A 13,886-nucleotide genomic window follows, 5' to 3' on the forward strand; every position below is an offset into this window, starting at 1 on the left:
CAGACAACAGATTATAAATATTAAGAAAGGCTTTAAAATATGGAACAGAGAGGGCTAAGGGCCAACAGGGACTTTGAACATTAGGAAAGGTTTTGACAGGGTAAATAGTGAAGGTTTGTTTCCACTAGTTGACTAACTAGTGGAAACTAATGACTCACCTCCAGACTCCTCAAAGTCCATCCACTATCTACAAGGCACAAGTCAGGAGTGTCATGGAGTACTCTCCACTTGCCTGGATGAGTGCAGCTCCCACAACACTCAAGAAGTTTGACATCATCCAGGACAAAACAGTCCGCTTGATTGACATCCCATCCACCAACCTATACATCCACCCTCTCCACCACCGACGAACAGTGGCAGCAGTGTGTACCATCTATCAGGTGCACAGCAGCAACTCGCCAAGCCTCCTTTCACAGCACCTTCCAAACCTGTGACCTCTACCACCTAGAAGGACAAGGGCAGCAGATACATGGGAACACCACCACCTGTAGGTTCCCCTCCAAGCCACACACCATCCTGACTTGGAAATATATCACCGTTCCTTCACTGTCGCTGGGTTAAAATCCTGGAACTCCCTCCCTAACAGCACTGTGGTGTACCTAGACCACTTAGAGAGCAGCGATTCAAGAAGGCAGCTCACCAACACCTTCTCAAGGGCTTTTAGGGATGGGCAAAAAACACTGGCCTAGCCAGCCATGCTCACATCCTGTGAAAGAATAAAAGAAAATTGCAAGCTGGAGATTAAACCTTGGACTTACCAGTTCTGTGTATCTGCGCTACTCACCGAATAAACCTGCTGAGCGAATCAGGGAACAACTTACATCATAATTATATATGTCCGAGTGTGATGAAACAAAACAGTCATCTGGTTGAAGTGAACTTAATCTTTAAAGTGACAGTCCATAGACTGTAAGCAGGCAGATAATTGTGTTTAATATAAAGATAAAAGCAATACCAACCCCATTACCCCCTGCCCCCTCACTGTCCAAGGCCCCAAACACTCCTTTCAGTGCTTCACTTGCACCTCCTTCAATTTGGTCTATTGTATTCGCTGATCCCACTGAAGTCTCCTCTACACTGGGGAGACCAAACACAGACTGGGTGACCACTTTGCGGAACACCTTCGCTCAGTCCACAAGCATGACCCAGACCTTCCTGTCGCTTGCTATTTCAACACACCATCCTGCTCTCATGCCCACATATCCATCCTTGGCCTATTGCAATGTTCCAGTGAAGCCCAATGCAAACTGGAGGATCAGCACCTCATCTCCTGATTAGGCACCTTACGGCCTTCCGGACTTAACATTGAGTTGAACAACCTCAGACCATGAACTCTCTCCTCCATCTTTCCCCCTTTTTAATCCAATTTTTAATGCTTATTTGTTTTTATTTTTTATTTATTTATTCCATCTTTTTAATCCTTTTTCCCCAACCACCCCCACCACCTCCACAAGGCCATCTGTCACTTGTTTCTATGTTGTGCTTTCACAGAGCACTGACCCTTGTTCTGCTATTAACACATTCTGCTATCTTACCTTTATGCCACTATCAGCACCTTCTTTAGTCCTTAACACTACCGTTAACACTCACTCCCTTTGTCTTGTGTACATGACATCTTTGTCAATCTCTCCATAGCTGCCACCTATCCCTGTGCTCCTATTTTGCTCCACCTCCTCCTAAACAGCATAAAACCCATCAAATTTCTACTCTTTAGCTCTGAAGAAGTCATACGGACTCAAAACGTTAACTCTGTTTCTCTCCCCACAGATGCTACCAGACCTGCTGAGTTTTTCCAGCAGTTTCTGCTTTTATGTTTAATAAAAAGCTGAGTTTTATTTATTTAGAGGAAATGAGTTTGACATGCTCCTGAGAATTGTCCTTTCTTTTCTCATTTTCCCTGCATAGGTTTGCCACAAACGCTTCAGCAGCACCAGCAACCTGAAGACCCATCTACGGTTACACTCGGGCGAGAAACCTTACCAGTGCAAGCTATGCCCAGCAAAGTTCACCCAGTTTGTCCATCTCAAGCTGCACAAACGACTGCACACCAGGGAGCGCCCTCACAAATGCCTCCAGTGCCACAAGACCTACATTCACCACTGCAGCCTGAAGGCACACCTCAAGGGAAACTGCCCCGTTTCCCCTGGCGCCGGGCGGTCCCTGGAGGACCTGAATCGCTTCAACGAGGAGATCAACAAGTTCGACATCAGTGACAGTGCAGACAAGCTCGACGACCTGGGGCACAGCGATGAGGTGGAGTCAGCCGTTGAGAAGCAGATCTTCAGCATGCTAAGGAGGGAGGTGGAAGAGGCCAGTTTAAAGAACCCTTTTCAAAGGAACCTGGGAAACAGCCTCCTGTCCCCTGGTTGCAATCTGTACGACAGCTTGGAAACTCCAGTCTTGAAAACATCTCATGGTAGCCCACTACCTCTTGTGCCCATAAAAGTCAAGCAAGAAACAGTTGAACCCATTAACCCTTGAGACTAGAAAGATGCAATGTGTTTGTGACTTAGGGAGCCGAGGTGCCTGTAGCATTCAAATGTACATAGATTTCTGCAGTGCTACAGGATAGACTGACTGATTTTCCCTCAGAGCTGTCCCGCCATCGCAGGGCATCTCTCCATTCAACTCAGGGCATCTTAAAGAAAGTATTTGGCAGAACTATGACAAGCCTATATTAAAAAAAAAGCTTAAAGACAATCATTTTAAGCGGAATTATTTTTCCAGGAATAGTCAATAATTTATTACACAATTTACATTGTTAAGCAATATCTGAAATGATGTTTACAATGACCAAGTTAATCATTGTAATCAAATATTGAAATGTTTTATTTTTATCTTCTCTGTTGCCATTCTTTGTAGATACTTTAAACTGCATTTTTATTCTTATAATGCTAACAAGATCCTAATAGGGAGAGAAAAAGACCAGTCACTTAAATTGGAACATTCTGAAATGGTTTTGCAAAATACTGTTGCAATATGGTTTATTGCCAAAGCAGGAAGTTTTATAGATTGCTAAGTCATGTGTCTTATTGTAACCTTTTATCTTGCTTGCCCTCACCTTCTCTCTTTCCCTTCACTCACACCATCCTTCCTTTCCCTCTTCCCCTCCCTCCCCTCTCTTCCCCTCTCTCTCAACCCTCTCCCTCCCCCCTCTCTCAACCCTCTCCTTCCCCCCTCTCCCTCTCCCCCTCTCTCTCTCTCTCTCTCACATTATCTCTATGCCCTGTTCCTCAGTATTTCTGTTTTCACTGAATTGTGGATGAGATTGTAAAGCTGAACAACAGCTACCTCATTGTGTGTCCAGTGGTGCAGGGAGCATAAAGGAAGTAAACTGGATAAGATTTTGTTATTTCTTGCTTACTGGTAATGTAGCAGCAATATTTGTGTATTTTTTTTAAAATTCAAAAAAAAAACCAAACTCTAAATCATGGACCGCGAGTTAAAATCAAAGGCGGACTTGTCTGTTTTTCAAACAAGAAGGTTCTGACCAGAGGGTCTTCACAGCTGTAACCAGCACAATTTGGGCAAGGTTTAAGGAACTGGAATGAGCTTGCGTTTTTTTTGTGTTGACTGGTTTAATGCAAACCGAAGCATCACTACTCTTATCACTGGATACACTTTATTCCTTTTTAACTGTAATGTGTTGTGTTTGGTTTTGATTTTTTAACCAGGAACTCTGTGCAACAGCTGCACGGTACCTTGTGTCGACTGGACTCTGCTGTGGACTCAGTTCCAGTGAATGTAGCAGAAACCTGTCTGGAAACTTTGCTGACAGTGGGGTTAATTTTTTAAAAATTTTGTTTGTATTTTATATTAATTTAAATTTCCTCTTTGACCAAAGCAACCAGGTGTTTTGGAGCCTTTGGGCTTTTGCTTATTTCTATTAGAAAAACTTCATCTTATGTTTACATTCTGGTTTACAATGTTATTTATGTGCAACATGTCAAAGTGTAAATTAAAATATAAATGCTCACTTAATTCAAGTGACGTTTCTACCTTGCTTTTTAAAAAAAATCTTTGTATATGTACCTCCTGTGAGGGCGGGAGCTTCTGAGGTAATTTTGTGTTGGAGGTTTTCAGTTTACTCCTCAAATTTATGTCCCTTCTGCCCATTGTAAGTCCTTGAACTACAGTGGAATTCATTGGCTCTAAGAGACTCCCTAAGAGACACAATTAGTTGCTATATAGATTCAGGCCTCTTTTCCTGAAGATGCTGGCTTGTATATGGCAGCCCTGCCCTCTGCCTCCACAAGAAGGTCTCTAATTCTGCCCCAAATCAGTCCCAGGGGGATGGGGGTGTGCGGGGAGATGGTGGGGCTGGGCACCAGGTTGAAGCCCAAAGTCCACCTGTGTGAAGGATGCCTGACTGGACCTCTTGCTCCCCTTCTTCTCCTGTTCCCAGGAATTCTACTGGCTGTGATCAGCCAACTTAGCCGAGCGTAGGAATCAAACATAGAATCGAACAGCACAGAAGAAGACCATTTGGCCCATCATGCCTATACTCGTTCTTTGAAAATGCTATCCAATTAAACCTGGAAGCTTCTTGGTTCTTATGCTTCAGTAACATACTAGGCGATGCCTTCACCCACTAAGCCAGTGGAGGAAGTTATATCCTCTTTATTTCACAATAATAATATGTCCATTAAATCATAATGAATGGGTGGAAGCTACCTGTGAGTAATTTTCACAGCTCTATATTACACGAGGCAAATTCCAGCACAATCTGGGCTTCCACTTCAACCTTTACTCCTAGGCTCTATAGATATTCACCTTTTATATTCCAATTCACTCCCATCAGCTTGTCTTCAATCTCCCATTGGGGTTCAGATCACCAGCTGACAAGATCTTCTATTTTGGGAGTGTCCCTGCAGATGAGGTGCCCATTTCAAGCACACGACCTCAGCATCTGGTTCTGCTGTCAGCTTCCCAGGGCTCTGTCTGGTATCTGAAGTAAAAAATCCCATGGCATTATTTGAAGACGAGCAAAGGAGTTCTTCCTGATATCCTGGATAATGTTTATCCTGCAGACAAGACCATTAAAAAAACATTATCTGGTCATGGTTTGGGCCTTAGGGAAGAAGGCATAATTTTGAAATTTGCTGATGACATGAAACTTGGGGAGTGTAGTAAACAGTGAGTAAGATAGTGATAGACTTCAAAAGGACACAGACAGACTGGTGAAATGAACGCAGACAGGGCCGATAAAATTTCATCCAGAAAATATGCGAAGTAATACAGGAACACAAGAAATAGGAGCAGGAGTAGACCATATGGCCCGTTGAGCCTGCTCCACCATTCAATACGATCATGGCTGATCTTGGGCTTCAGCTCCATTTTCCCACCCGCTCTCCACATCCCTTAATTCTCTAAGAAACCAAAAATCTGAATACCAGCCTTAAACGTATTCAACATTTTAGTAGAAAGGCCATACATATTAAATAGTACACTTTGAAAGGGGGTGCAAAAGAGGGAGACGAGGGATGTTTGTGCACAGAACTCTGAAGATGGCAGACTGCTTAAAAAAGTAATTATTAAAGCATGTAAAGCTGTATAAATAGAAGCATTGAGTTCTATCAAAGGGTATGGGGAGAAAGCGGGAGCAGGCTTTTGAGTTGGATGATCAGCCATGATCATAATGAATGGCGGAGCAGGCTCGAAGGGCCGAATGGCCTACTCCTGCTCCTATTTTCTATGTTTCTACAAAAGCCAGGAAGTTGGGCAGCAAGTATACAATAAACCAATTCGGCCACAGCTGGAGTAGGGCCCAATTCTGGGCACCACACTGCCCTGGAGAGGGTACAGAAGAAATTAACCAGAAAGCTGCTGGGGATGAGGGATTATACTGGAGAAGCTGGGGTTATTCTTAGAGCAGAGAAAGCTAAGAGGAAATTTTATAAAGGTGCTTAAAATCAGCAAGTGTTTAGATAGAATAAATAAACTGTTCCCAGTGGCTGAAAGGGCCAATAACAAGAGGATGCAGATTTAAGGTAATTGGCAAAAGAACCAGAGGCGGCATGAGGAAAGATTATTTTACGCAATGAGCGGTTAGGATTTGGAATGCACGCACTGATTGGGTGCTGGAAACAGATTCAATGGCTTTCTAAAGGGAGTTAGATAAATACCTGGAGAAGTAATTGCAGGGACATGGGGAAAGAGCGGGCGAGTGGAACTTACTGGATTGCCCTTCAAAAGAGCAAGCACAGGCTCAACGGACTGAATGGTCTCCTGTGCGATACTATTCTATGGTCCAATTATCAAATCCCTGCTGCTTGTGGGAGCTTGCTGTGCGCAAGTTGGTTGTCGCATTCCCCTACATTACAACAGTGACGACACTTCAAAAACATATCTACTTCTGTAAAGTGCTTTGAGACGTCCTGAAGCTGTGAAAGGAGCTATATAAATGCAAGTGTTTCTCAATGCCCATCAATAATTTTACTGTTGTGCCAGCAGAGTGGCTGGATCAACAGACAAAAATATCTAAAACTACTAATGTTGCTGAATATTTGTTTGCATGTATATGTCTGTACATGTGAAATGTGTGTTACAGTGATCCACTAAGAAATATGGGGTCGATTTTTGAATTAGCTGCTTTATTATTTGTACTTCTAAGTAGTTTAATACCACAATGATATTTCCCAGCTCAGCAGCGTGGCAATTTTATAGCCCTCCCTCTGCCCCACACCTACCATCCCCTGCCCCCCCCACCACACCCTCCCATTCCACCCCTACCCAGTCTTCCAGCTACAGCACATTTGTTTATATCCACCCGCAGAGCAAGCTGATAAATGCCCAGTGAGCCGAGAGTTTTCAAGGAAGAATCTCTAAGCCAAAATCAGAAATGACGGGATTCAATGCCAGCTAGTCATAGATATCTTGTTTGCCAGCTCTCTTTAGGCACTAGATGCCACTGCTCTTTGCTTCATATACTTCGTGCCAGTGAGCATTGCCATATTGTGCAAAGAGAGCTGAGCACATCACGGTGCAAAGTCGCAGTTCGCCTCCAACCAAAAACGCTGTTATAAATCATTGCTGCTTTATTGCTCCTCCTCCCTGACAGCCAGCTTCTCCTGAAAGTGGGGGAGCTCGTGTGGGGATATAGTTCCACAGGTGTTCACGGCTCTCCCCTTACCTTGACCAAGCAGCAATTGGTGTGGATAGCAGGTGCCAAGGTGCTGCCTGAGCTGACAACCTTACACACTGGGGTCGTTCTCAGCTTTGTGTGATGGGTGACAGCGAATCAACACTGGTTGACGCTGAAAATGCCCCCACCCAAACACATTACTGCATATAAGTTTGCTCCAAGTGCCTTCATTGAGTAGCAAAATAAAGCAGCAAAGGAATTCAGTCAAGCTCACAAGAGTGAAAACAAGAAAGGATAGACAGGAGAAGATATAAGTTGCAAGCCAGCCAGCGTGAAACGCATGCTGCAAGGGTCAGCACCGCCAGGGCGGGAGTGGGAGGAGGGTGGCCACAGGGGAGCACAGAATGAAGGCTCCTTGAAGGCAGACAGCTGCCTCGGGGAGCTGAAGAATTTAAATGGAATAAAAACATTTCAAAATCTGGAAAAAATGCCCACGCATCAGAATCACTCACCAGAACATATATAAGATGAAAATTCTGTCCATTTTTAAAATTTAATAACGGAAACTTCATCCCGCCCGAAAATCCAAAGGCCGCCTGGTCGATTCGCCCGTCTGCCAACCATAACGTTGGATAGGCAACGAAAAGCCTCTGTTATTTACAACCTTAATGGCCTTAATAGGCCTCTTAATTGTCAGCGGGCACGCTTCCGACTCTCACATTGTGCCTGGAAACATCACGCGAGGGCGCGGTGACGTTGGGACGCTCGCCTGACGTCGTCATGCGCTATTTCACTCTCGAGCGGGGTCGGGCGCGTGTCCGCAGGTCAAGCAAAAAATTCTGCCCCAGGAGTCCACTGACAGACTACCCTCCTCCTCCACCACCCCACCCTTTTCCACCTGCACCCACAAGTGGGCGAGGGGTTATCTCACTGATTTCATACACAGGCGCCTCTGACACCGACTGAGAGTCACTGGGAAAGCAAGAGAGGCCGAGCCTGGAACCATCTCAATGTGTGTGACTCAGTTCCACACTTCTGTCACACTGGAACTTGCAGTTGGGACGTGCAGGCAAGCAGCTTGGGATGACTCTCCTCCTGTTTACTTTTCCTGTCCCGGATGCACCTGCCTGTCACTCAGTGACGTTCATGATCAGGAAATAGCAAACACAAGTTAACATCCTCCCATTCCATGGTGTTTTGTATCGGAATTTCACTGCACTGAACATGCTCACGTGGGCTGGATTCTTCAGGACTTGTAAAAATCTCTGGCATCAGGACCATTTCCAGGTCCTGACTCCCTTGGTGTCCGATGTCGGCACCTGCATACCCTCTCCCCCACCCACCGCCAACCCCAAGCGCAATCTTACGGGAGGCGGACAATTAACGGGTGGCCTCTGGGTTCACAATCCGATTAAGGATAGTAGTCCAGTTAAAGGATACCCAGCAGTCTGAACTTGGACAGAGTGCCTCTGTGGAGAGTGGAGTGTGAGAGGGAGGAGCAGGATGGATGGCTGGCAAAGAAGGGAAACCCCGAGGCTTATGACACTGCTCTTGAGATCATGGTGAAGGTGGCGAGGGCCTGCAGGCCTATATTGTTCCCGGAGCGCGGAGAGGGTTTTGGGGGGTTGGGTAGGCCAGCTGTCATGACAAGGCAGGCATGGCTGGAGGTAGTGCAGGAGCTGTCCAGCTGTGGTGTACTAGGGAGGACATAGATTCAGTGGTTCAATGACCTGCTAAGTCCTGGGAAGTTGACTGCATGAATCCACAGGTGGCACACTTAAAAGGTTTGGGAAGCACAGCAGCCTGTTGCACTGCAATGCTTCAGGAATAACAAGACCCACCAGTGCTGAGACTTGCATGGCCTGGACCCCTGTGACTAATTGAAGCATTCATACCACGGCCACTATGGAAGGCGTCAAAACTGCAGCATGACATGAATGGTCTGAGATGTATTACATGGTGCAGGTGCAGATGAGAAACCACTCATTCGTGACTCTTCGACAAATCTCTTGTGGTGGTTGCAAACGAGCTGAATGTTGAGGAAGTGGAAGCCCTCCCTATTCACCAATGTGCCCAGCGACTCCTATGGCATCTTAATGGTCACATGGATGCATCTACTACCCCCTGTACTGGAGGGAATCCTGCCATTGAGGCAAAACTTACAGCCCACTGGGCACATCCATGGAAAGCTCATTCGATGTCCACCCTCTCCTTGAGGTCTGAAGTCCTCATCCAAAGGTGCACACATGTGTGCAACCACTAGCTGCAAGAGGTGCAGCTCTCTGCGGAACTGCTGCTCCGAGAGACAAGAAAGGTCACGCTTTGCTGATATACCCCCTGATGAGGGTTGTACCTTCCTCTGCCTCCTGCCCCACAGCCAATCACTCTGCTGCACTCTGCACATGGGGGCACATCTCAGAATAAAGGGCCAATCATTTAGGACTGAGATGAGGAGAAATTTCTTCTCACTGGGTCCACTCCTCCATCACCCCCTACTCCTCAACCCCCACCTATGGCACCTCCCCATGCCCATGCAGAAGATGCAACACCTGCCCCTTCACTTCCTCTCTCCTCACCGTCCAAGGGCCCAAACACTCCTTTCAAGTGAAGCAGCATTTCACTTGCATTTCCCCTAACTTAGTCTACTGCATTCGTTGCTCCCAGTGCGGTCTCCTCTACATTGGAGAGACCATACGCAAACTGGGCGACCGCTTTGCAGAACACCTGCCGTCTGTCCACAAGAAAGACCCAAACCTCCCTGTCGCTTGCCATTTTAACACTCCACCCTGTTCTCTTGCCCACATGTCTGTCCTTGGCTTGCTGCATTGTTCCAGTGAAGCCCAACGCAAACTGAAGGAACAGCACCTCATCTTCCGACTAGGCACTTTACAGCCTTCCGGGCTGAATATTGAATTCAACAACTTTAGATCTTAAACTCCCTCCCCCATCCCCACCCCGTTTCTCTCCCCTCCCCCCTTTTTTTTTCAATAATTTATATAGATTCTTCTTTTCCCACCTATTTCCATTATTTTTAAATCTATGCCTTTAATGCCCTGTTAGTCTTTCCACCCCACCCCCCACTAGAGCTGTACCTTGAGTATCCTGCCTTCCATTCTTAATTAGCACTTTTCTTAGATAATATCACCACCTTCAACACCTCTTTGATCCTTTTGTCTGTGACATCTTTTGATTATCTGCTCCTATCACTGCTTGCTTATCCCCACAATCACCCCACCCTCAACTTGTCTCTCCCCCCGCCCCCCCACCTTAGACCAGCTTATATTTCACCTCTCTCCTAACTATACTCAGTTCTGCCGAAGGGTTGTGAGGACTCGAAACGTTAACTGATTTCTTCTCCACCGATGCTGCCAGACCTGCTGAGTTTTTCCAGGTAATTCTGTTTTTGTTCTACTCCTGCTCTTATTTGTTATGTTCTTATGTTGCCTGTGGCTAGATGTGCTGCTGACCATGCTGCTCCTCTATGGTAAATAAGTGGAGCCCATGTCCAGGCTCCCCCTTTATTAAACTGGTCCGTGCAGCTCAGTTGCCGTGGCGGCTTCTGATGGCACAATGCCAACAGCAACACTTGTTATATCGCCCTTCTCAAGGGCATTTAGGGATGGGCAACAAATGCTGGCCTTGTCAGCCACACCCACATCCCATGAAGGAATTTTTTTAAAAGTCTTATGAGTGACGATTCCTCAGTGGCAAGTCTCTGTCTATTCAAGGAATTACCCCTGTAATGGTAATGTTTCTGGCCAATGACCTTTCAGTCAAACTAAGGAAAGTTAGAAATGTTATAGGTTTTGAGCAAGTGAAAGGGGGTGGGGGGGGAAGGGGAAGAAGAACCAAAGGGAGGGTCTGTGATAGGTTGGAGGGTGCGAGAGATTAAATGACAAAAGGTTTCATGGTTCAAAAGCCAAAGAGAGTAGGAATGGGTAAATCCCCCCTTTTCCCCCTTTCATTTGTCAAAGTCTGTTACATTTCTAACTTTCCTCAATTCTGATGAAAGGTCATTGAACTGAAATGTTAAACTCTGTTTCTCTCTCCACAGGTGCTGCCTGACCTGCTGAGTATTCCCAGTAGCTTTTGTTCTTATTTGAGATTTCCAGCATCCGCAGTATTTTACTTTTACAAGGAACCATCCCTGCCGTGTCTGACAATTACTGGAGACAATGGCTTCCCTAGTGCAGGTGCTGAGTTGCTGTGATGCTGACACAATTTTGGGCCTATGTGCCTATCATAACATAATATTGCAATGGAAAAATAGGGACTATTTGCCCTTTTAGTCTCCTTAATTGGCTACTGCTCCTGCCAGGTGAGTAGCCTCTGTCCCTCCTGCTAAAGGGCATGGAGGCAGACAAGGAGTCAACTCAAAGCACTACAATCTAAATTTCCACTCAGTCTCACCAACCCCCGCACTTCCCCCCCTGCCCCCCAGCCTACAAAACTACCTCCAAGGCACCAGGAAGCTTCTGATCATTATATCAACAAATGAAGGTAAAAATCACAACTGACATTGACGAATCATATTACAAACAGTGTGCATCATTTGCTTCTTTCGTGGTATCTGACATACGGACACGGATTTTGTGACAATAACTATGGTGAGGCAATCAGCATTCAGTGTTATTTGGGAGCAAATTGGCCCGTAGCCGCTCTTGTGCAGTTAAAGGCTGAAATCAGGAAGTTGGTATCTGAGTTCTCCTGGTCCTCTACAAGCTTCACTATAACAGTAGCTTGCCGATAGACTCAGCATTGAAGTACATGAAGGACATGAAGTTGCAGTGCTCACCTACCAGATATCCACTAAACATGGCAGATTAGGTTAGGTTCATTCATTTGTTTTTATTGGCTAGATATTGTACTGAAGTCCCAAGAGTGGGGCTTGCACCCATAACCTTCTGACTTGGAGCACTAATAATCTCCAGACTCATTTAACTGATCTCACCCAGGGTGGTGGTAGGGATTATTATAATTGACCTCAGTTCCTCAGGATAAGGAAGTGAAGCAAGTCAGTCGGGGTTAGCACACTGTATCACTTTCCAATGAGTTCAGCAGCAAACTGCTCGAGTATGAACAGGATCTAGTCCAACTCTGATGCTTCTATAGTCAAATGGCTGGCCTCATTGTTTAGAATCATACATGGAGAATGCCATTAGGACACTCACAGAGCTGTACTCCAGCTGATGAACCTAACTGATGGCCTAAAAGCATCAGTCCAGGAAGAGGAGTGTGCAGAACCGTGGAACATAATATTGCCCCTTTGCCGCTGGCGTTTGGTCTTAAATGGGACAAAGGTCAGTTCTTGCTGCTGACTATTAGCAGCATCAGTGAAATTAATGGCTAGTTTTGGTTAGAGAGTATGGTCAATGTAGATATTGAAAAATGATGACAGATGAAACAAGCTGTTCTGAGACTGAGATACATCCACGAGACAGAGTACAGTGAGGTTTTGACTCTCCAGCCGTCTTATATCTCACCTGGAAATGGTTGAGGTTGAGACTTGGTGCTCAAACTTGAAAACTGTTTAATTCCTTAACATAGACATTGTTCGCCAGGATAAGGACAATACGTTCACTCAAAAATATAAACTGGAAAATAAGGAGGGTTAGGGGAGTTGGGAGAGGCGGTGTGGGGTGGTGGGGGGGAGGAATCCTCTAATCGCTCATTGGTTAAATGTATTGTAAGGTACAAATGTTACATACTAGAAAGGTCCCAGGCCCAAGCTTTGACTTGTGCTTGCTCTTGTTCACTATCCAATGTCTTCCTGTGAGTACAGGTTTCACCTTGGTGCTTGGGTCTTGGGCAGAAATCCACTTTCTGTTGAAGCCCATTTCTCCATTGGTCTCTGGACTCCTTCCACTGTCATTGTCACTTTTGACAAAGGTTGCATTTTCTTCCAGACTGTCTCTATCCTAGTGACATCAATTTTCTGTTCCTCTGCTTGGAATGTTTCGCTCTACGTTAAGCTTTCTCTAATCTGTTCCTGCCTATTCCCATCCTGCCCAGGATTGCACCCCATTGCTGCTGGCTGACCTTTGCTTCACTGCTTTCAATTTGCTTCTAGTGGCCATTGACTCCATGACTCTTTGCTAGATTGGGCTGGATCAACTCTTCTTGCTCCAGCTGTGCTTTTCTGGCAAGTGGTAAGTAACATTCACACCACAGAAGTGCCAGGTAATGACCATCTCCAACAAGACAGAATCTAACCATCTCCCCTTGACATTCAATGGCATTACCATCACTGAATCCCCCACTATCAACATCCTGGGGGGTTACCATTGAGCAGAAACTGAACTGGACTAGCCATATAAATACTGTGGCTACAAAAGCAGGTCAGAGCATGGAAATTCTGCAGAGAGTAACTCACCTCCTGACTCCCCAAAGCCTGTCCACCATCTACAAGACACAAGTCAGGAGTGTAGTGTGCTGGTATACTCGCCTGGATGGGTGCAGCTCCAAAAATACTCAAGAATCTCAATATCATCCAGGACAAAGCAGTCCGCTTGATTGGCACCCCATCCACCACCTTGAATATTCACTCTCTCCACCACCACCTCTGATGCACAGTGACAGCAGTGTGTACAAGAAGCACTGCAGCAACTCACCAAGGCTCCTTCAACAGCAGCTTCTAAACCAACAGCCTTTACCACCAGGAAGGGCAAGGGCAGCAGATTCATGGGCTCTCCACCACCTGCAAGTTCCCCTCCAAGCCACACAACAGCACTGTGGTAAAAGCAAAGTACTGTGGATGCTGGAAATCTGAATCAAAAACAGAAATGCTGGAAAAACTCAGCAG

At 45.8% G+C, this 13,886-nt stretch overlaps 1 protein-coding gene across 10 annotated transcripts in view; it reads left to right on the top strand.

Annotated features, from left to right (window-relative positions):
* prdm1a (PR domain containing 1a, with ZNF domain) overlaps window positions 1-3,978 on the top strand; it is a 95,960-nt gene extending 91,982 nt beyond the window's left edge. For all 10 annotated transcript variants that reach the window (XM_078542496.1, XM_078542493.1, XM_078542503.1 and 7 more), the window contains one exon: window positions 1,906-3,978. In XM_078542496.1, the coding sequence (XP_078398622.1) occupies window positions 1,906-2,481 (576 nt within the window). In that variant the 3' untranslated portion in view covers window positions 2,482-3,978. The remainder of the gene's footprint in view (window positions 1-1,905) is intronic.
* The last annotated feature ends 9,908 nt before the right edge of the window (window positions 3,979-13,886 follow it).

Source organism: Cetorhinus maximus, chromosome 5 (assembly GCF_964194155.1).
Source record: "Cetorhinus maximus chromosome 5, sCetMax3.hap1.1, whole genome shotgun sequence".
Lineage (NCBI taxonomy): Eukaryota > Metazoa > Chordata > Chondrichthyes > Lamniformes > Cetorhinidae > Cetorhinus > Cetorhinus maximus.